This window comes from Perca fluviatilis, chromosome 23 (genome assembly GCF_010015445.1).
Source record: "Perca fluviatilis chromosome 23, GENO_Pfluv_1.0, whole genome shotgun sequence".
Classification (NCBI taxonomy): Eukaryota; Metazoa; Chordata; class Actinopteri; order Perciformes; family Percidae; genus Perca; species Perca fluviatilis.
The window spans coordinates 15,765,839-15,789,945 of NC_053134.1; the positions used below are offsets into that span (position 1 = coordinate 15,765,839).

Consider the following 24,107-nt stretch of genomic DNA (forward strand, 5'->3'; position numbering starts at 1 on the left):
AATTGCTCTTCACAAACTATTTCATACGTGCAATCAATTATATTCATTTGAAACCAATTTAGCCTCTCAGTTGCCTCTCCATCACATTAAAGGCCATTATGAATGCCTACTGCATTTTAAAGTGTTGATGTAATGCAGTGACGCAATGCCAGGCTCAATTAAAAGCTTAACAGGTGGGTTTTTTTCTTTCTATTTTGTGACAACCACAGACAGATGTGGATTAACCCTTGTGTTGTCCTTCGGGTCCCAGTGACCCGAAGGACAACACAAGGATTATGTACTTCCGTTTACTTTGTTGAGAATTGCTCTCTAAACAAGGGTTAATACAGCACCTTAGTTCTTGTTTGTACAGCATTTTGGTCAGCTTAAACTGTGTTTAAATGTGTTCTAGAAATAAACTTTACTTACTTACTTTACAAGAAACAGGGTTTAGAGAGCAATTCTCAACAAAGTAAAGGGAAGTACATAATCCTTGTGTGGTCCTTCGGGTCACTGGGACCCGAAGGACCACACAAGGGTTAAAAATACAATGTTTTATAATGGTCACAATCCACTCTACACTGTTCCACAGATTCTGTGGCCAAGACTGCTACAATGCAGAGACAGCCTATGGCGCATTTCATTCTGGAAAGCTGCTTCAAATAAGATTAGGTATCTCACTTGGCCAAAAAACTATGATGCCTAATTCAGAGCCCAAGGGTGGAAAAGTGGGAGATAAATCTTGCAGCTGGTTCATGATAATGTCATTGTGGTGGTTTAAAACAATCACCAGGGACATAGTGGACACAAACACAGCCTCCTGAAAAGCACATGCTTTAAGAAACACATTTACAATACACGTTATTCTACTTCAAAGTAAATCCATCACTGATTTTTCTGTAAAGCAGAATTGTGTGGACTGGCAGGAGATTACACGGAATGACAGTACGGTAGAACTGGCATTCAAACACAGCACAGAAATCCAGGTGGAGGGTGGGGGTGTGGCCTTGACCAACTGCCACTTTGCTCGTTTGAAAGCCATGATGTCTCTCTCTCATGGGTTGGCCAAATTCTCTGGGCGGGCAAAGTAGAGAAAGGGGAGGTAACCTTGCTCCTTATGACCTCATAAGGAGCAAGATTCCAGATTGGCCCATCTGAGCTTTCATTTTCTCAAAGGCAGAGCAGGATACCCAGGGCTCGGTTTACACCTATCGCCATTTCTAGCCACTGGGGGACCATAGGCAGGCTGGGGGAACGCATATTAATGTTAAAAAACCTCAAAGTGAAATTTTCATGCCATGGGACCTTTAAAAGTGGCGCTTCCGTTCTAATTATGCTTTTAAACAAAAAGTTTGACTTGGGTACATTCAAAAAAACACCCTAGGTTGCATTTTGGCAAGAGTTACGCTTTAAGAGGAAATACTTTTTATGGCCGTTGTATGTAGTATTAAAAAGGTTCATGGTGAGCCATTAAATAAGTTAAGGATCGTGTATTGATCACGATCATGTAAAAACATGACGGCAAATCTCAGATATGTATCAGTAACGCACAGCAACAGGCTGCTGGAGATCCATGCTTCAGTGAAGCTTAGAAACACTTCCTGTGAAGATGGTCATACAGTGCCACAGTGTGGACAAAAGCACAACAACATATACAACAGGCCTTTTTTATACAGCGGACGTTTTTACTTGTCATATAGTGGGAAAAGCACATTAAGCAATGGCAGTGTGACAGTATGCACAAAAGTATCTAAATGAAATTTAGTCCTCATTAATTTCAGTTTTTAAACACCTGTGCTATTCCTACTGTGACAGGTCAAAACATCTGCAGTGATAAAGGCCTATTGTAATATGGATATGAGAGCAATGTTGCAGGACACTGAGTTACAACGGAGTTTAATAAGACAGTTTGTGCTGATGTGCTTTATGTATGGGAGCGAGCATGTGCAACATATTGGCAAAAGTGACTCAATGGTAACAGTTAAAATCCATGCACACCAACAGTCTCATTACGGAGTGCATAGCTTGCAAAATCAGAGCAACATGGATGATATATAATCTTCTAACATTTTCTGCTTCTCTTTAAAAACGGCACCGTCTCTTTTCAGGAGGGCTACCTCAGTCTCCAGAGCACGGATTTTGGCCAAGGTGCTCTCCTCCCTGCGATCCAGTCCCAAGATCTTTGCATGCAAACTCAAGATCCTACGCCAAAGCTGATCTTTGTCAGTGTCCGGTCTGCAGTACGAGTGCTCGTAAGCATAAATGTGCTCTCCCTCACTGGGTCCCCTATCCTCCAAAAAAGCGGCTGTGGGTTCGTCCATTACCAATTCCACAGGGACATAGCTAAAAGCCTGGCCCATCGCTGCCTGGAGGGCAGCTGCATCCACGTTTTCCTCTCCATCCGAGAAAGGGCCCACTGACTCACAGCACAAAACGGTAACAATCGAGTGAGCCTTTTCTTCAGACTGGGGCTCATTGCATGGGGACAGTGCGATGCAAGACGATGTTGGCATTCCGCTGTCGCCCGGTATCTCACAAGCAGCAGTCCGTCTCTCTGATGAGAGATGTGAATGACAGCAGATGCCGGTGTCCGACGCCAGAGGTGGTTCAAATATCGTCTCTGTGTGTTCGCAAACGGAGCCGTTTGTTGAACTTGACTGCACCTTTTTGCATGTTCTGCCCAAAATAAGCGGCCTCTTGCTGAGAGGCGAGTCAAATCCTGTGGGCTCAATGTCAATGTCTAAAGTTCTGGGTTTGGCCTTGCGGCTTTGTTTAATGGTGGTAACTTTTTTCTCTCCAGCCTGAAATAAAAAGAAAAGAAGTCTGGTCACAGGCATTGTAAAAGATTACAAAACAAAGGAACAGGCTTTATGCACACCAAAAACTTTGGGTGAGCCTAAAACTTTTCTGCAAGAGATGGTGCATTTTTCCACTTATTGGTATTCTACTTGCACTTTTCCTCTTTCAGAAAATGTTTAATGCCAAAAACTTGGTCCATAAATAATTGTGTGGGGTCCGGCAAGCCCTTAATTAAAGTTAGAACTGATGGATGTTGGAAAACAAGGCAGGAAAACAAGACCGATACATACATCCTCAATGGAGGGAAATAGGGTTGGGATGGCTGTGTTCTTCAGGTAACGGATGCCCCATCGGATATCAAAGCAGTCCTCTTTAAAATGCTCGCTGCACAGGTACTGATGTCGACTCGGGGTCCACTCCTCCCGCTTCATGTTGTCTACCCATTTCTGGAGCCTGGACTTGTCTTGCAAGGGGAACCTTTGGGAGGGAGAGAGGAAAACATAAAGTAAAGGGGTGGTTTGAAAGTGAAACTTTTCAAGATTTCAGTAGTGGAGTATCAGTTGTCGCTGCATATTTTTGCATCATTTCTAACGTTAGACATTATAACGCACATTCCCTCCAACAGCCTCACAGTCTCCCCCCTGTACCATTACAACCAGCCAAGTCATTGTGATATACATTATATAGTACTGACATTACGTTATTGTTAAGTTATTGCTGCCTCTAATATTAACTTTGGCTACAACATACATTTAAACTCAGAGACACACCAGAAAGAAAATGGACAACATACGGGTAGAAGCTAATTCTCTTGTCTTGTCTAGATGCAGTTCCCCCGCGGTTTCTGCAAACTTTTACAGCGCAGTACCGTGGCATATCTACAGTGAAACTACATGAAAACGCTTTACAGAGACACGTTTGTTGCTAAATTTTCTGAAAACACAAACCAGCAGAACTAGCTAGGATAAATCATATATATATAAGGGCTAAATCGTAAACAGTCTCTTCCGGGTTGTGGTTCTCATAGCGGATATGACGTTTAATCCATCAAGATAGTTAACGTACCATTAAGATGTAGTTGCACAACTACGTGGAGGAAATTATCTAATAAAAGAATGCGTGCATGTCTAAGTTAAGTATTCATCACCTATTACCTGAAAATATAATTTAAAATAGTAAACAAATAAACTATGTAATATAATGTACTTAGGTCTCGAACCTCAACCATGCCAAAATAACAGAGCAAAGCGAAGACGGAAGTTTACGCAGTGTACTATCTTGTTTCGCTTGTATTATTTTCGGACTGTCCCTGTTCTCCACGTGCGCACTGTTTCCACCAATGGCAGTGATCCGAGTCACGGTTTTAAGAAATGGACCAATAGTGTTGCGAGTCGTGGTTTTACAGCTCAGGAATGTAGCTGGTCAACAATTGCTAGCTTTCGTTTCACATCAGCTGGAGCTGTCGGCGGCTGATAGAGGTATCCTCAGTTTGTCACCTCGTCTCCAGGTAATCCTTTCCAGTAGTATTAACGTTGTTTGTCGTGGGTGGTTTATCTGCAACTGAGAACAAACAACAGAGTATCATTAACAAGCTCTTTTTTTTAAGGCGGAGCTGGAGGTTCAAGTTTCTCTCTTATTATTCCACTAAAACAGTGAGCTGTCGTTTTCTTGAGCCCAACTCTGTTGAAACTAGCTAGTTAGCAAAGTTACGTAATATAACCTATATGAATGTTCTTTGACTAGCTAGTTAGTACCTGAATCTTAAAGTTTGAAACCGTTTTGAAAAGTCTTCCTTGCGTGTCAAGGGTGTGTGAAACGTCGTTAACGCGGGCTGTCAAAACTGTTCTATTCACAGCCGCAAAGGTGCCAAAACCAGCAGAATGGCCACAGCGCAGTCGGTGTTGCTGCTAGCAGTGCATATTCTGCTGATCTCAGAGTTCATCCTGGCCAAGAGGGACTACTACGACATACTGGGGGTGCCTAAAGATGCAACTGAACGCCTGATCAAGAAGGCCTTCCATAAGCTGGCCCTGAAGTACCATCCTGACCGAAACAAGAGCCCAGACGCCGAAGCCAAGTTCAGGGAGATAGCGGAAGGTAAGCAAGTCCCTACAGTATGCCATTCCATGCCAATGGGGAAATAACGTGTTTGAAATGATGATGAATGTATAGAATAGGTATAGCAGGTTGATTGGGAAATGTCAGTGACAGTCCCATTGGAAATGGCCAAGGTTAGTTAGGTTAGATAACATATTGCATCTCTCTTCTCTAATGGGCCTTATTAAAGAAAATGGCACCGGAAAGGTCAACCATTCAATTTATTGTCTATGACAGGTGCCTTACTAGAGTTATTAAGATCTACGGTATTTGAAATTTTTATTTATAATATAAAAATAAAAATAAAATATATATATATATATATATATATATATATATGTGTATATGTGTGTGTGTGTGTGTGTGTAATTTCCAATAGGACAATATTTCTCTCTTGTTTTACAATAAACAAATAGCAATATCCCTATATTGCTCAAGACTGAACCTAAAATGTTCCCAAATCACAATGAGTTTGAACACAATGAGTGATGTAAGGTGTCTTTTGACTCTACCAGCGTATGAGACGTTATCAGATGATAAGAGGAGGCAAGACTACGACCAGTTTGGCCACGGCCCGTCACCAGGGGGGAGCCGAGGAGGAGGAGGAGGAGGAGGAGGAGACTATAACTTTAAGCAGCACTACCAGTCCTTCAACTTTGATGACATTTTCAAAGACTTTGACACTTTTGGTCAGCGACACCAACACCACTTTCACTCCCACTCCCAAAATCAAGCCCACCAAAAGAGACAGTTTGACAGCCACTTTCAGGCCCATCGGGGGGCTATGAACAGACCGAAGAGACCGTTTCAGGAGGGGGGCTTCGGTGGAGGACTCTTTGATGACATGTTTGAGGACTTGGAGAAGATTTTCTCCTTTAACACACACAGTTCCAGGACTGACAGCAGATACCATGGCTCTGGGAAGCAGCAGTGCAGGACAGTGACCGAGCGTAGGGGCAACATGGTGACTACCTTCACAGAATGCTCCTGAGACCAGCAGAAAATGTCGCTCTACCGAGGGCAGCCACTTAGGACATTGTTGGTTTTTTAAATTGTGGTTTTGGAATTTAATGCCAATTTATCCCTTTGGTGGAATAGAGGATGGTTTTCGTGTGGCTTTTGTAATTTTCTGTATGTAAATTCCTCCAGGAACAAATATCCAAGCTGACCTGATGCTCATAGCGCAGTAATTAGCTTTCAAGGTGCATTATGTTTACTTATGATGGTGCAATCTATATAAGACTCAGGTATGGCCTAAGGTTAAAAGATAATTGGAATTTAAAATAATTTCCTTTTTAAAGGAAAGAGGCAATAAGATATATTAAAACACCACAGGAACATTCATTCTGCAGCTATTCAGGCCATAATGTTATCATGAACTCTACAACATAAACCTTTTGCATGTAAAACCAGGCTCATCTAAGCATAGTGTACTCTGAACATGTATTTTTTTTCTTTTGGTTTTTATTAATTATCTTAAAGATTGGCAAAAATTACAGTTTCATAAATGTCAATTCATAGCACCTGCATCAAATATTTCTGTGAAAATGAAGCTCCACATCCTGCGATGTTGGCTATTATCAACAGTTACCTCGTTTTAGTTTCTTCCTACAGAGTTGCATCTACCTTCACTAAGTCAGGGTAGGGAATTCAAATTAGTCCCATGACAAATGCTGGTAAACTTAGCCACAGGCAAAGTTTGTGTACTCTCTCAGCTGTTGTTTTGATGAGTCATCTGCCAGTCAAGCTAAACGGACTGAAGCGTTTTTCTGAACTGATCACAATGTGCAATATTTAGCACCTTTGCTCTTCATGTTGCCTCTTTCATAGACAGTGTTGTGTTAATGTCATTGCCTTATGTCTGCACTTTGTGTGTGTGTGTGTGTGCACATGTTTGTGTGTGTGTGTGTGTGTTTGTGTGTGCGCAGAGTGGCCTGAATGTTGATTGGTTGCATAATGCTTGGAGAATGAATAAAAAGTTTCAAGAGCAAATGTTTCAGTTAATATATATCATTTTTTATACATTTATTTTTTTTCAACACCCATTTTTATATATGTTTAGCTGCTTCCCAGTTTACAATTCATGACAAAGAAAATCTGCAGTTAAAACTGAAAGGAAACAGAAAAAACTTAAAGCTACATTGTCTAAGAATTTCTCCCATCTAGCGGTGAAATTGTATATGACAACCCACTGAATATTACTTTATAGCCCTTCCCATTCCGAGCGCATTTTAACTCATACGGTGGCCGAACCCGAAATTAGCTCTTAGTATCTCCATCTTTTACACGCAGCTGTTCTAGCCACTCCAATATTAACTTTGGTCTTGTTGCTTTGCCTGTTGCGTTGTCGTTTTAATTCTCTTTTTTGCTTCCCTGGCGAGTAATCTCCCCCTGGCATTCGTCACGGTGCCACTGAATGTAAGAGGGCGAAGCGGCAGAGATATATCCCTCTTTGGCTCATGTATTTTAAAGATGGAGGCACTACATGGCGGCCGTCATTCAAGCGACTCGCTCGTATGTATTCTGAATGATTCTGAATGGCAGATTCTACGCTTACGAGAATACTTTGATTAGTTGGTGGAAGTAATTACACATGAATGAGCACATATTTGTGAAAGAACAAAGTTTTTATTTTTTTTTGCTAAGAATTAACTCAAAATTACACAATGTAGGTTTAAACAAGCCGTGAGGAACTGTTGAACTGATCCTTCTGAACCAAGGCACAACAAAAAGTTGAAGTGTCATGTGAACCCAAGGAGGAGATGTCCACGGCCACAAGTGTTCCTTCTTATAACATATAGCTAACCACCTGTTGGTCAAGATAAACTCCAGTAGAGAGCACACAGTCACAAGACATAAATATTTGTTTTAAAAAAAAAAAAAGCTTATCCAAATTTAATTTATTTGGGAAAAGAAGAGGGCTAGAATTAAATATAAGACACTTCTTTGTCCGAAGGAAAAGGGAGGATTAAATCTACCCAGTTTAAAAAACTACTACTGGGCTGCTCAACTTAGGGCTATGATTATGTGGATTACAAAAGATGCAGATGCATTGTGGGTGGGAATGGAACAAAATTCTTGCAAAAATGTACCGATAGAGTCACTTCCATTTTTGAGTGACGTAACACTAAAGAAGCTGAAGGTGGGCAATGTCTGGATCAGGGGGACAATGAAAGTATGGTGAATGATACGTAAGAAATGAAAACTGTCAAACTCCATTTGTAGAGCCACCCGAATTTCGATAAACCCTGATTTTTTGCCATCTACGATGGATGCAGGATATAATAGATGGGCACACCAGGGGTTAAAATATATTGCACAAATGTTTAGGGGGCAAACCTTAAAGTCATTCCAACAGTTAACACAAGAATTTGAGTTACCAGCCCATGATTTTTATAAGTTTTTACAACTTAGACACTACCTTACTACACATAAGGAATGGGAGAATATCTGTAGAGCCCCATCGGAACTAGAATAATTACTAATGGCATATACAGAGGGAGAGACAAAGAAAGGGGTTATATCAAAATTGTACAAGGTACTACAACAGGAATCTAATGACAACAATCTGGACGTCAAGGGAAAATGGGAATTGGAAGCAAATGTTATAATAACAGATGAACAATGGGAAGACACATTCAAAGCAGGACACAAGGTAATTAGCAGCCCAACATGGAGGGAGTTTGATTGGAAGATCAAAATGAGGTATTTTAACACTCCAGCTATTACTTCAAAGTACAGTAATACTTCAGAGAAACGTTGGAGGGGTTGCGGACTGGTGGGAGACTTTACACATATATTCTGGGATTGCCCAATGATTTTAGGTTTTTGGAAGGATATCCATAAGGAAATAAAAAATGTTTTGGGTATTGATTTTAATTTAGATCCAGCATTGTACATACTGGGTATAGTCCCACATAATGTTGCTGAGAGGAGCTTGATTTCCTTACTGAGAATTCTGCTTTTAATAGCAAAGAAAACAATTACAGCTTCCTGGTTGAAGCCACAACCTCACAGTATAATGGAATGGCGAGAAAGGGTAAAAAGTGTGTTCATAATGGAGAAAATCACAGCGAGATTACAGTTCAAGTCAGAAAGGTTTGATCAAAGATGGTTACCAATAATACAGACAATGTCACTTTAATCACCTCTCTTCCTTCCTTTTCTTTTTTTTTTCTCTCTTCCTTCCAATTAAGTTGTATTTTACACCTGTTGCAGTACAGTTGACACTAAAGGTATGTACTCATTGTTACGTATTGATTATGTGACCTCCTTTTTAGAGGGACGGAATGTTTGAAGATAGGAGGTGAGGGCATGAATATATGTTAGATCTGGCACTGTACAAATATCTCCTAATGTGCATTCCTAATGTATGTGATGTTTGAAATAAAATAAAAGTAAGATTTCTACTACATACAAGTTGCGGCCCTATTTATTAGCTCAATCTTTGCCATCCATATTAATGTTAAAGGGTAAATAACAATTATATCAATTAACTATGCTTAGCGTTTATTTTATTGAGTTCCATCCATCTCGAGAAGTATTTAAACAGCACTTTTTTTTTTTTTTGCTTTAAAGCAATCCAGCTGATAGTTCATGAGATCTGACTCCAAACAGATGAATGAAAATGTCAATGAATGCAGCATATCACAATCATCTCAACTTCTAGGTAGGCTAAAGGATAACCATTACTGGTGAGAGTCTCCCTGTCCCTCATGGCAGTGACATACTACAGTTAAATATCTAAAGATGAGATGGGACCAACTGTAGCAAAAATCCAGAACAGCACTACATCCTTACTATGCTCATGTAGCATATAACAAAGTCACTGGGGACTAAATGTAAGGTATAGTGTCCTTGGGTTTCTTCAAAGGCGCTATATAAATAAAAGTTGTTATTATATGGTAGCTCATATGACTTGCATGTGTTAAATCATACTGTATGGTGGATCAATGCAAATGGTGATCCACTTGAGAGCCCTTGTGAACTCATTTCATTATCTAATCTAAAATATCTGTTAAGCTGGTTTTCACTAAGTGAGATCAGTAATTAATTTGGGTTCCACATGCGTGACCATTGTACAAGGTCTTTTCTCCTAACTCTTAATAACTACTTTTTTTTCTTCAGAATTTCAACTTTGATTGTTGTGATGGGCAAAGCCGGTGGCTTATCTTAGAAGTGTACTTTATTTGTATTTATTTATTTAACCATGAAAAAACTCACTGAGATTAAAAATCTCTTTTTCAAGAGTGTGCTGGCCAAACTTAAACGCCCATTTAAGTTTGTACCAGATCAAATACGCTTGCAGCAGCCAAACCTCCGAGTGTATACTACAACAAACTTCTTATTTGTAGGAGGGAGAATATTATTTCTTCTTTCAAAAATTACATAGACTCAGTTTAACAAAAAAGATGGCGAAGAACAAACCAAAACAAAAAAAACTGGATCAACTATCCATGTATTACTATGTATTGTAGTGGAAGTTTCCTTTGCAGCAGTGGGGGAAATTTCAGAGTTTAGTAAATTGAAACAAATAAGACCGACTGAGACTAAAACCAAGTTGGGTTTTTGTATTTGATTAAAAAAGATATATTTGCAAATACAGGAGCAACATGATTTCACAAAAGGCCGCAGCCCAGTGTGGAGTCAGTTTCTCAAATGAGTGAACAAGAACACTAGGCTTATATGCATCTTCAGAGCGACAGCACACACGCACTTGGATTATTATGACGCTACAGTTCTTACAGGCAATCTGATACTGGACTGGACGTCTCAGCAGTTAGAATCAAAATCTGCATGTGGGAAATGAGATCAACTCTTTCAGCATTTGTACGAAGTACAAATTAAACATAAAAATATAAGGAATTAGGCTTAAATGTAATTTTCCCATTACATTATTCTGCCCTTTTTTAACAACATAATTCACAACAAATGACAAAAAGGAAAGAAAGTAGGCTCAAACGAGTCATTAAACTTATTAAATATTGTTTCCTGACTCTTAATTAAAGCACTTATTTTCCAATTTCATAAAAACCCTTGCACAGATTTCATGCTATATCATACACGTATTGCATTTAATCCCACCATTTGTGCTGACTCATTCTCCCCTCTGTAGCCTCCCTCTCTCTGTCAATGGAATATTTCCAGATGCCTTTTTATGGCCTGCTCATTAACCCAAACTCTCTGTCTCTCTCTCTCTCTCTCTCTCTCTCTCTCTCTCTCACTGGCTTGTACACAAGAGGCTGCCTGTTCTCTGAGTGCAGTAGTACGAGTCTGCTTGCATGAACGGCTGCTTTTTGATTGATCCTGCAAGAACTGCAACACAAGATCCGACATGATACCTTCAGTTACACTCAACAATGGAGCAAAGATGCCCATTGTGGGTCTCGGAACATGGAGGGTAAGGCTGAACATTTCAAACTTATAATAGATAAATAAGGGTTAGAAAACAATGTACAGTATGGACTTGATACTTTGTCTCTACTCCTATTCTCTCAATACCTAACACATTTCAGGTGTTCTCTGGTCTGAATGATCTGCATTTTCTATGTTTTTCATGTTATGAGTCCATTGCCTTGCTGCCTGAATCCACTGCAAACTAGGTTGAAAAGTACAGGGACGTCTAATATCTAAGTAGTGCAACTGCACCCCAATAAACTTATCAATCTCAAATTATTAATAGAGGGTTAATCAAAATGTAAATATTAACATTGTACTGCACACAAACATCTGCCCGAACACATCTGGTAGTACACCATGCCCTTTACTGTACATGAATTTCTTATCATTTCATATTTTCTAGTGATTCAGTGATATGATGCAAGGCCAGGCACAAAAGACAATCACTACCACAGCTGCCACAGCCACATATTTTACTCAATATATTGATGCTTATCTGTATGTGCAATTTCCTTGTTTTTGTATCATCCTCCCTCTGTAGGCAGACCCAGGAAAGGTCACTGAGGCTGTTAAGGTGGCAATAAGTGCTGGTTACAGGCACATCGACGGTGCTTACGTGTACATGAATGAAGAAGAAGTCGGTGGCTGGAATTCATGCAATGATTGAGCAAGGAGTGGTAAAGAGGGAGGACCTATTTATTGTCAGTAAGGTATGGTAATACAGCCAAAGTCAATAAACACACAGAGGCTCTAAAATACTGTTGAGACAGGAAAAGTAGACAATTCAATTATAATTCTTGTGCAAACACATGACAACATGTAGAAGATGTTGTTAGCCAGGGTCTTTTGTTCACTCCCCTCCAATGTGAACCACAAAAACACTATACACTGACCGATAAAGTATGTTTTACACTTTTTCATAGTTGTGGTGCACCTTCCACATTCCGTCTCTGGTGAGGGGAGCCTGTGAGAAGACGCTCAGTGACCTGAAACTGGACTACCTGGACCTTTACCTCATGCATTTCCCAATGGGAGCCAAGGTTTGAATACCACCATGGTCGGGCTCAACCTTTAGCCCAATTCAACTGTCTAGTAAAGTAAACTTGACATCAGAGAAATAATTGACGGTTAAAGTTAAATGGTAACGTTTTGCACACTTTGTTGTGAAGTAAATCATCTACATCAGGAAACGCTCACATCGGAGAAACTGGGAACAGCGAACGTTTGCCATCTTTGGTTGAGAGATGAGCAGCTCAGTTCAAAGTCGCTCAGTTTACAGTGATATACTGTTGGTTGAAGATGACTGACTCAGATAATGCAGCACTTTGCCTCTTTAAATTATACATTTAAATTATACAGGCAAATCTGTGGTTAAATTGTAAAACAATAGCAAAAAATGGCAAAAACAATTTCCCAAACCCCAAAGAAGACGTCTTAATGTCTTGTTTTTGTCCAACAGTCCAAAACCAAAAGATGTTCAATTAATAGACATATCAATTAATAAATAAATAAAACAGAGAAGTAGTAGAAGTAGTAAAAGCTAGAACTAAGTAACTTTTGCAAAGGTTAGCTTTTTCATACCAAATCCAGCTAAAACCGTTAAATACATAAGTAGTCAAACTTCTTAGCATAAAGCTTCATATTTTGCGGCCATTATGAGCGAGGGAACATCATAAAATAGTTTGTTAACCTAGCGCTAAACAGCTTGTCTAATATTGGACAAGTATTGGACAGATGTATGAAAGTCAAAAGTGCTCATCAATAATGGGTGGTTGCTAAGCACACACGGTTACATGGTTAGAGAAAATGGTGCCTTATATGGCGTGCCCTCGGGTGTTATGCGCATGTGCAACAACATCCATGTTTGCACCTGTACATTTTTTTGCTTTCTTTACTTCATTAGAAATATTTCACTCACTCACTCACTCACTCACACACACACACACACACACACACACACACACACACACACACACACACACACACACACACACACACAGCGCGCGCACACACACACACACACACACACACACACATGTTCGTGGGCACTCTCTTTGTGGGGACCCATCATTGACATAATGCATTCCCTAGCCCCTTACCCTAACCTTAACCATCACAACTAAATGCCTAACCTTAACCCTTACCCTCACCCCCCCCCCCCACCCCAATCTTAACCCAAAAAAAAAAAAAAAAAAAAAAAAAAAAAAAAAACCTTTTTAATTTTTTTGGGGGTTTTAATTTTTTTTTTAAAAAATAAAAAAAAAAAAAAAAAAAAAAAAAATTGTTGGGTTTTTAAACAAAAAAAAAAAAAAAAAAAAAAAAAAAAAAAAAAAAAAAAAAAAAAAATTAAAAAAACACCTTTTAACCTAAAAAAATAAAATTTTTTAAAAAAAATTTTAGATGTTGGTCATCTAAAGAAAATAATTAAATTACAAACACCGGATCATTTCTTTCAGTCACATTTTGCAGATTTACTAGAGTCTAAATGACTTAAGGCAAGTTTTGTAGAAAAGAAATGCATTAGAATATTTGTAAACACAATGAAGTGTAAAATGTAATCTCTATAATCAAGGCTGATTATGACACACTGGCCATTGTGCTAAAGTGCAGAGAGTGGCCCATCCAAAGCCCAGACTGAAACCCAAAAAACAAACATCTGTGGAGAGACCTGAAGGTGGCAGTTCACAGACGCTTCTAATAAAAATCTGACAGAGCTCGAGAGGATCTGTCTGGTAGAATGGGATAAACTTGCAAAATCCAGGTGTTCAAAGCTTGTAGAGAATTACTCAAAAAGACTTAAAGCTGTAATTGCTACAAAAGAGACTTCGACAAAGTACTGAATTAAGGGGCTGGATACTTATGCAAATGAGAGATTTCAGTCAAGGTGCTTGGTTCTGGCTCGGTCTCCAACGTTCTCATTTTACAACTAAACAGTACACTAAATGTTCCTCTAAAAAAATTGAGGCGAGAAATAGGCAATGCAGTAACAGAAACTTGAATTAGATTTGATCAGCGGTGCCCAGTTCCCGAGCTCTCGTTGCCACAGTGTTAGAGACTCCTTGGCTCTGACTGGTTGTTTATCTCCCGGTGCAGTGGAATCTTGCTAATGCCATTAGGAGCACCAGAGGGAGGCAGAAGAATGTGATTTTTTCCCCCCCACAGATGATCTGTCTAATGTACTGTCAGGATATAGTGACAGTTTCAGCAAATATGACAACAAATTGTTGTCATAAAAGTTAGCCTACCTACTGAACCTTTAGTAGGGTAAGTTAAGTCTTATTATCAGAAATAAGAACATTTCAACTTCATGTTTTGACTTTCACTTTTCACCTCACTTTGTATTTTATGTTTTTTGCCACTGCAGCAAGGGGATGAGTTGTTTCCACTTGATGAGCATAACCAGCTAATTTCTGATGGCAGCAACTTCTTGGACACTTGGGAGGTAATTTAAATGACTTACAAAGCAAGGATTGACAGTGATAATTCAACTGACTAGCTGGCAACTGAAATCAAGCTAAATAGGGATATATACAAATAGGTTGCGAAACAAGATGTATCACTAACCAGTGTGCATTGTCTCAAAGGCCATGGAAAAGCTGGTGGATGCTGGGTTGGTCAAGGCCAGAGATGGCAAAAGTACTCACTTCCCGTAATTAAGTAGAAGTACAGATACTTGTGTTAAAAAATACTCTGGTAAAAGTAGAAGTACTGATTTAAATTTCTTTACTTAAGTAAAAGTAACAAAGTACAGGCTTTGAAATGTACTTAAAGTATAAAAGTAAAAGTAGCCTTGAAATGACAACCACTTTTATGCAAAGCTACCTGGACCACCTACGTTACTAGAGTGCAAGATGAGAAACTTCAGTGGACATAAAACCAGGCTCTTTATATTCCATCGTCTACATTTTAAATGGATGTCTGCCAAACATCCCATATATGATTATTGTTACAGAGACTGAAACTCCAACTTAATAAGATTCTATGAGTAGCAAGATATGAATTAATTGTGATTCTGTGAGAATTCACAGATCAAGTTTCTCTTTTTAGTCCCCTTAACATGTAAAGGAATCTACATGTGTGTGTGTGTGCTCAAATATAAAAAGAAAATAAAGGATACAATATAATTACTAAACATAGATTAATTAAGAAGTTCCTCATACTTTAGAGTTACTGCACATTGGCCAGGAGTCATACTTGACGCGCTCCTAGCCTATCTCAAACATCTCTCTCAGATAAGGCCAGGGATGATTGGGAATGTCTTGCTGCTTGTCTGCCTAATCTCTCGGATCTCTGTTTTCTTCATTTTCAATCATGTCGCCGTCCATACTACTATGTGCTAACGTTACCACCATCAAGCTGCAATTATTTGCCGTAAATGAATGCAGAATGCGGCCGAATCTGTCGAGTTCGTCTTGTAGTGGTGCGTTACATGCATACAACGTAGTATCCAATTAGATTGAATTCGGTAGCCTATTGATGACACGAAAAATAACGGTAACTCCAGTGAAATTATTTGAAACGTGTTAGTGAGGACTAGATTAGGACCGTATTTAAAGCTGATGCTGGTTTCCAACTACCATATATTGTTGACATATAACAGAAAAAGACTTAATATTAAGGTCTGAATGGAACCCATTTAGGCTACCTATGCGTTAATACATAGAGGCAGGAAGAAGTGCTTTAAACCAGCATTTATTAATTAGCCTATTATTGCAGAGATGGGGTTTGGGGCTGGGTCCGTGGGACTGTTTCTGGGGGTTACATTTTTTATTCGACCTACCTTTTGTCTTCTGCATTCTCCTTACCTTGTTCTTCCCTCAGACTCATCCCCCAGAAACAGTCCCACTGACTCAGCCCCAAACCCCATCTCTGTAATAATAATAATACTGGTTTAATACACTCAATAATCAATACTGGTTTAAAAGCACTTCTTCCTGCCTCTATGTATTAATTCTCATGGGTAGCCTAAATGGGTTCCATTCAGACCTTTACATTAAGTCTTTTACTTTTACATTTTCACCTGGCTATACCCAATGTTTAGATCTGTTGTGCTATTTATGCAAATTACCACATCTAATTATATTATGATCCGTTTATCCGTTTATTATGAATGCTATAACGCAGCTAATATTACGAACGTTATACCTCTTACATGGGAAACTACTCGTACATATTAGCTTTCATTTAACGTTGCTAGTAAACCTAAAAGGTGCAGTTACCATCCATACTAAATACAGGCTCAGTGACCACCAACCGGGTCAGACAGACAGGTCAGAGAGAGACAGGTCAGTGACCACCAACTGGGTCAGACAGAGATGCACTTCCTCCTCCACTGGGAAAAAGTATCTTCACTAAGAGATTTACACCTTGGAAAAATAGCCCAAAACATAAAACTTCCCAAAGTTAACACCAGAAGAGAAGCTGATAGTTCTCCTAGGGAGGGAACAGCAGCTCTACTGACAGCTAAATATGGATCTGCCTGCCACAGCCTGAGGGACTCACAACCACTTAGGATCCCAAAATTACAGATTGGTTTAGTATTTTATAGTAATTATAGTAGAATAGTATATAATGACACCCACATATTTAATATATGACATGTAGCTAGGCTATGGATTTCTGTAAACTGCTAGAGAGAGAGAGAGAGAGAGAGGGAGAATTGATTGATTACCTCCGCTGTCTGAAAACTCCTGTTTTCTGAACCGTGGTAAAGTTGGTTTTATATTGGACGTTGGATATTCGTCACATTCGAAAAATCTATTATGCAGCTTACGCTTTCAACCTATTCATGTCAAACCACTTGTGATGAACTCAGCTAACCACCCTACACATTGCACAAAGCTTCTTTTTTCAAAAACTCATCCTTTAATTTTTTAAATATTTTTTTATGTAAAGGAATGCTTTAAATCTATTATGCAGCCTGTCCTTTTGACCTATTCAGGTCAAACCACTTGTGATGAACTCAGCTAACCACCCTACACATTGCACAAAGCTTATGTTTTCAAAACCCATCCTTTAATTTTTTAAATATTTGTTTATGTAAAAGAATGCTTTAAATCTATTATGCGGCCTGTCCTTTTGACCTATTCAGGTCAAACCACTTGTGATGAACTCAGCCACCCTACACATTGCACAAAGCTTATTTTTAAAAAAAAATAAAAACATCCTTTAATTTTCTTTATATTTTTTATGTAAAAAATGCTTTAAGTCTATTATGCGGCCTGTCCTTTTGACCTATTCAGGTCAAACCACTTGATGAACTCAGCTAAGTCCCCTACACATTGCACAAAGCTTCTTTTTTTAAAAAACCCATCCTTTAATTTTTTTAATATTTTTTAATGTAAAATAAATGCCATAAATCTATTATGTGGCCTGACCTTTTGACCTATTCAGGTCAAACCACTTATGATGAACTCAACTAACCCCCTACATTGCACAAAGCTTCTTTTTAAAAAAAACCATCCTTTAATTTTTTTTATGTAAAAAATGCTTTAAATCTATTATGTGGCCCTGACACTCTTGACCTATTCACGTCAAAACCACTTGTGATGAACTCAACTAACCCCCTACACATTGCACAAAGCTTATTTTAAAAAACCCATCCTTTAATTTGTTTTATGTAAAAAATGCTTTTAAATCTATTATGTGGCCTGACCTTTCAACCTATTCAGGTCAAACCACTTGTGATGAACTCAGCTAACCACCCTACATTGCACAAAGCTTCTTTTTTTTTAAAACCCATCCTTTAATTTTTTAAATATTTTTTAATGTAAATAAATGCCATAAATCTATTATGTGGCCCTGACCTTTTGACCTATTCAGGTCAAACCACTTATGATGAACTCAACTAACCCCTACACATTGCACAAAGCTTCTTTTAAAAAAAAATCCTTTAATTTTTTAATATTTGTTAATTAAATAAATGCCAAGAAATCTATTATCCTACCTTTTGACCTATTCAGGTCAAACCACTTGTGATAACTCAACTAAGTCCCCTACACATTGCACAAAGCTTATTTTTCAAAAACCCATCCCTTTAATTTTGTTTTGTTTTGTTTTTTGTGCATATGTAGTGATGGTTAGCTGAGTTCATCACAATGTTTGACGTAAATGAAAATAGGCCAATAATAATTTATGATTTTTAATATTAAAAATATTAAAAAATAAAAGGATGGGTTTTTCAAATAAGCTTTGTGCAATGTAAAGGGTTAGTGAGTTCATCAAGGTTTGACGTGAATAGGTCAAGTAAAATAATATTATAATTTTAATATTAAAAATATTAAAAAAATAAAGGATGTTTTTTAAAATAAGTTTGTGCAATGTGAAAGTTGAGTTCATACAAATGGTTGTAAGCCCATAATAATTTGGCATTATTACATTAAAAAAATAAAAATTAAAGGATGTTTTTTGAAAAATAAGCTTTGTGAATAGAATTATCAAGAATAATATAATATATAATTTTAATATTAAAAATATTAAGAAAATTTAAAGGATGGGTTTTGGTTTGTGCAATGTGTAGGTTAACTGAGTTATACATTAGTTCAAAAACAGTAATAATAATTTAAAAGCATTACATAAAAAAAAAAAAAAGATGTTTTTAAAAACTTTATTGTTGGGTTCATCACAATTTGACCTGAATAGTAAACATAATAATTTAAAAATTTTTACATAAAATATAAAAAAATTAAGGATGTTTTTTAAAAGAAGCTTTGTGCAATGTGTAAGGGTTAGCGAGTTATCACAATGGTTTGACCGTAGGAAAAGCAGGTAATATTTAAAACATTCTTACATAAACAAATAAAAAATTAAAGGATGTTTTCTTTTTTAAAATAAGGCTTTGTGCAATGTAGGGACTTAGCTGAGTTCATCACAAGTGGTTTGACCTGAATAGGTCATCAGCTCATAATAGATTTCTGGCAGTTATTTACATTAAAAATATTAAAAAAATAAAGGATGTTTTTTGAAAAAGAAGCTTTGGCTAATGTGTAGGGTTATGTGAGTTCATCACAAGTGGTTGACCTTAATTGGTCAAAAGGTCAGGCCACATAATAGATTTAAAGCATTTTTTACATAAAACAAATTAAAGGATGGGTTTTTTTAAAATAAGCTTTGTGCAATGTGTAGGGGATTAGTTGAGTTCATCACAAGTGGTTTGACGTGAATAGGTCAAAAGGTCAGGCCACATAATAGATTTATGGCATTTATTTACATTAAAAATATTTAAAAATTAAAGGATGGGTTTTAAAAAAAAGCTTTGTGCAATGTGCAGGGGACCTAGCTGAGTTCATCACAAGCGGTTTGACGTGAATAGGTCAAAAGGACAGGCCGCATAATAGATTTAAAAGCATTTTATTACATAAAAATATAAAAAAAATTAAAGGATGGTTTATTTTTTTAAATAAGCTTTGTGCAATGTGGTAGGGTGGTTAGCTGAGTTCATCACAAGTGGTTTGACCTGAATAGGTCAAAAGGACAACCATAATAGATTTAAAGCATTTTTTTCACATAAAAAATATAAAAAATTAAAAAGTTTCTTTTTAAAAATAAGCTTTGTGCAATGTGTAGGGGACTTAGCTGAGTTCATCTAAGTGGTTTGACCTGAATAGGTAAAAGGTCAAGCCACATAATAGATTTCTGGCATTTATTTACATTAAAAATATTTAAAAAATTAAATTTGGGGTTTTTGAAAAACGAAGTTTGTGCAATGTGTAGGGTGGTTAGTAGTTCATCACAAGTGGTTTGACATGAATAGGTTGAAGGCAAGTGCATAATAGATTTTTATGTAATATCAAGTCAATATAAAACCAACTTTACCACGGTGTTTTCTGAACGATAGTTGACACATCAACGTACTATGTGAAACATTTCATCATCTGCTGTCTTAGTGTGTAATCCCCTGTGTCTTCTTGTATAACAACTGTTTTCGTCTTCTCTGAGGTGATTTTCCGTTACCACTTCCTTGACATTCTGAACTACCGTGAAATGTAGAGCTCAGTGACCATTCAAGCGAATCACGTTGTAGAAATTGCATCAGCCAATGAGATTGCGCTTTTAGAATCAAATAATCCCCTTTGACTTTCAAGATTGGTTGCTGATGAAAGAATGACCATATTTGGTATATGAGATGACAGGGGAAGGATCACCGGAAAAGTGTGGGTGTTAAAACCATCCCCACGGGTGGACCCCTGGTCAGCGTATTTCCGATTGTTTACAAAGAGCATTTTAAATTAGGTAGAAGTACGATATTTGTGTTAAAATGTAGAGTAAAGTAAAGTTACAAAAAAGTAGTAAAGTAAAGTGAAATATCCGAATTATTAATTAAGTAACGAAATTGTATCGTTACTTCCCATCTCTGGTCAAGGCTATCAGCATCTCCAACTTCAACAAAGACCAGATTGAAGCCCTACTCAACAAGCCAGGCCTCAGGTACAAGCCTGCCACCAACCAGGTACAAAACAAGGCTGCCGGTCCGCAACCTAATGCAGAAAGAAGAAAATAAAAGCTAACGCATTCGCATGTTCCTCCACAGATTGAGTGCCACCCGTACCTGACCCAGGAGAAGCTGATCAACTACTGCCACTCAAAGGGCATCTCAGTGACAGCTTACAGCCCTCTGGGCTCTCCTGACAGACCTTGGTGAGAAGCGGTGTCACCTATCGTACACAGCGCTCACAGAAAAGTGTCTAGATATACAGATATAATATATGAAGTATCATTCTTTTCTGTTGTTATTTACAAAAGGGCTTCATCTGATGATCCCTCTCTGCTGGAGGAACCTAGAATCAAGGCTATTGCTAACAAGTACAACAAGACTCCAGCGCAGGTAACAAAGAAAAGACCTCTTTCCCTTCCGTTTTCTGGAAAAATAAGGCCAACATTTGTATTATTACTTCCACCAAGGAGGTTGTATTTTCGGTTCAGATTGTCCGTTTGTTTGGTTGGTTGGCAGCAGGATTACGGAAAAACTACTGGCGCGATTTTTATGAAACTTGATGGAAGGGTGGGCCAAGGCAAAACCCAGTCATGCAAAGATGTTAAGGAAAATTCCTAAATAATGCTTACAGAAGGCTGTTTTCCCACCAGGTTCTCATCAGGTTCCACATCCAGAGGAATGTGATTGTCATGGCCAAGTCAGTAACGCCCCATCGGGTCAAGGAAAACTTCCAGGTTTTGTATACTTCAACAGCTGATTGCTGTAGTTTCTTGCAAACCGTTAATATGATTTTTTTTTTACAAATGCTGCCATTCTAGCCATTGCACATGCCCACTCCTGGATGGAAGGCACCCCTTCATTCCTCCATCCTCTAAGAAAAATCTGAGAAGAAGAAGAAGAAGAATAATAAAAACTAGTCCGGACCCAGCTTCTTATGTGCTTATTTATCTCACTTAGGATTGACCCATCACCCAGAACGAATAATCTTGGGCTGAATGGAACCTGGGTCCCTGTAATCTGACATAGGTTATCATGTATCCCGGTTAGGGTTGCACGATATTGACAAAATGTGATATTGCGATATCAATTATGAATATTGCGATATCTATATTAATTTCGATATTTTTAAACAATTACAAAAGTTACGGGAAAACGCATCAAAATAGATTCATAACAAATTAAACAAGTTTTCTTACAACACAAGGTTCACTTCAACTGACAGTCATATTGGACTGGTACAACCTGAATAAATAAATAAGGACCATGTCTACAGAACAGGACATGTTTTACTGGTTGGACAGTAGAAAATATATAAATAAAGAGGACACAACTTTTCTTTTCTTTCGCTTCTCTGATTCGTTCCGTTTTGTTGTCTCTATCAATTTCTTCACTTACACTGTCACTCTGTTGAAATATGCACACACGTGGTACGCTCCATAGGGTTTGTCATGTAGTGGGCAACGTGGCACGGTAACTGGCCAATGAAACATGATCATTATAGCGTTTCAAGCGGGCTCTAAATCAAACGCACACAGTCAACGGACGGGACGCATCGCTCCACAAAATAAACAAAATATTGCATACTTATTGCATACTTTTGACATATTGCGATAACGATATTGAGTCGATATATCTTGCAACCCTAGATATAATATTGCGCAACGTGATATTGTGATAACGATATTGAGTCGATATATCTTGCCGATATTATTAATCCCGGTCCAAAACTCCTGGACCTTATTACAGGACCATAGGACATGAAGTAATTGGCCGTCCTCTGTCTTACATTTCCAACAATTTGGTGTGTCTTTCACACCAATTCTAAACAATCTTGAGGGAGTCCAATAGCAGTGATGCTTAATCTTGAACTGAATGAGGCGCACTCTAACATCACGTGACATAGTTTTATTATTCCTACACATTCTGTCCCACTCCTCATCCTCCAGTGTAATAGTCAGATCCCTTTCCCATGTCTTCTCGAGGGCTGAGCAGGCTCCACCCCTCAGGTTCTGAAGAAGCATAGAATAATACACAGAAGCCTCATGACCTTGTCCATATTTCATCAACGCATTATGTAAACATTCTGGTGCCTTTAGGGCTGAAGAACTGGATCCACTAATCTATTGTACTGATACAAGATCATTTTCAGATGTAGATTTAGGAGAAGTTGAGGTTGAGTCAACACACTTTCAAGAGATAGACCTATTTCATGTGAAGGCTTACATCTATTTTGTTAAAGGAATTTAGGTTTTGGCATTTGGCAAAAATTTGGATTATGTGCTTTATACTTGCATTACATAAGTCATTTTTGCTTAGCTATTCTTTTTCTTTCAGTTGTTTGACTTTGAGTTGAGTGAAGACGACATGAAGACCATGCTAAGCTTCCCCGAGAAGAGAGCATTCAAATTACAATGGTAAGTAGACAGGGAGACAAAGAACACAGTGACAATAATACAATAAATTGTAGGTTACTGGACCCATTATCGCAAGTAATGGATGTTTCCTCTTCTTTTCTCTAAAGGGCCTCATCTCACAAAGACTACCCCCTGAATGTAGAATACTAGCTCATCACACAACATGCTGCACCGTTTCGGCCTTGCTTCAACTATTAAGCCTTCTTTATATTCAGAATCTAGACACAGTGTTATCAAACTACTACCCGGCTAATGTGAGAGCCTAACTTTTTATGTTTAGCTTCTACTGAACCATTTTTGTAGAATTCTCACTATTGAAACAATTAACTCAATGAATGTACTGAACACGTAGGTTGCGTGAATAAACGTATCTTTTTTTTACATCCTGTTTTATTAGGAGTTAGTGATTCATTCACAGTTACCTTATACATTAATTTATATGTGGCCACATATGTGGTTTAATGTTTTTAATGTGTATGTTAAGTACTTTTTGAATTGAATGGCTTTTCTGTATTCAATTTGTGATATAATTACGCTTGTTTTGCCTGTAACGTGAATCACATCCTGTTTTTAACAACCAAAACAGTACACTACACGTTTGTGATCGTGGTAACTATTTGACTTGATAAAAATAGTGACATATGCGGCTAAACTTTTCTCAGTCCTCCTGCCCTCACACATTTGAACACACTAGCTTGTTTAGGCTTATCCTTATTTTTTTGTTGGCAGCCTCAGTTTTCTGCCTTCCAGGACAAAAACCCTTTGCTTATTACACTTGCTCCTTGTGATAAACATGAATACTTTCAAATAAATGATTGTTTTATATTAAAGTCACAGGGTGAGAAGAGGAGACCTTTGGCACATTAAACCAAAATGTTACGTGTCACCTGTTACTGGCTAACCTTAGTTTTTAACACTAAGTAGTCGGATAATCAAAGTTAAATCTTATTTCCCTAACTACAAATAAAAATGGAGCAATACATATG

General features: G+C 38.0%; 3 protein-coding genes across 4 annotated transcripts; 2 read left to right on the forward strand and 1 right to left on the reverse strand.

Annotated features, from left to right (window-relative positions):
• Positions 1 to 1,858: 1,858 nt before the first annotated feature.
• Positions 1,859 to 4,166, reverse strand: LOC120553447 (THAP domain-containing protein 5-like). Its single transcript, XM_039791843.1, has 3 exons — positions 3,572 to 4,166; positions 3,069 to 3,255; positions 1,859 to 2,780 (listed from the first exon to the last, which is right to left on the reverse strand). Exons 1-3 carry the CDS (start codon positions 3,652 to 3,654, stop codon positions 2,013 to 2,015), a joined length of 1,038 nt encoding a protein of 345 aa, XP_039647777.1. The 5' UTR covers positions 3,655 to 4,166; the 3' UTR covers positions 1,859 to 2,012.
• A 7-nt stretch (positions 4,167 to 4,173) lies between these two features.
• LOC120553452 (dnaJ homolog subfamily B member 9-like) lies at positions 4,174 to 6,867 on the forward strand. 2 transcript variants are annotated; one of them, XM_039791849.1, is made up of 3 exons: positions 4,174 to 4,285; positions 4,634 to 4,875; positions 5,391 to 6,867. In XM_039791849.1, exons 2-3 carry the CDS (start codon positions 4,659 to 4,661, stop codon positions 5,864 to 5,866), a joined length of 693 nt encoding a protein of 230 aa, XP_039647783.1. In that variant the 5' UTR covers positions 4,174 to 4,285; positions 4,634 to 4,658; the 3' UTR covers positions 5,867 to 6,867. The 2 variants fall into 2 exon arrangements, with proteins under 2 accessions (XP_039647783.1, XP_039647784.1); XM_039791850.1 differs by lacking the exon at positions 4,174 to 4,285 and adding an exon at positions 4,315 to 4,430.
• Positions 6,868 to 11,076: 4,209 nt separating this feature from the next.
• Positions 11,077 to 23,773, forward strand: LOC120553449 (aldo-keto reductase family 1 member B1-like). Its single transcript, XM_039791845.1, is given in 12 exon segments — positions 11,077 to 11,275; positions 11,816 to 11,917; positions 11,919 to 11,984; positions 12,198 to 12,314; positions 14,639 to 14,716; positions 14,859 to 14,894; positions 20,636 to 20,722; positions 20,804 to 20,910; positions 21,016 to 21,097; positions 21,358 to 21,441; positions 23,042 to 23,121; positions 23,229 to 23,773. Coding segments are annotated over 12 exon segments (948 nt in total). The 5' UTR covers positions 11,077 to 11,209; the 3' UTR covers positions 23,272 to 23,773.
• Positions 23,774 to 24,107: the final 334 nt, after the last annotated feature.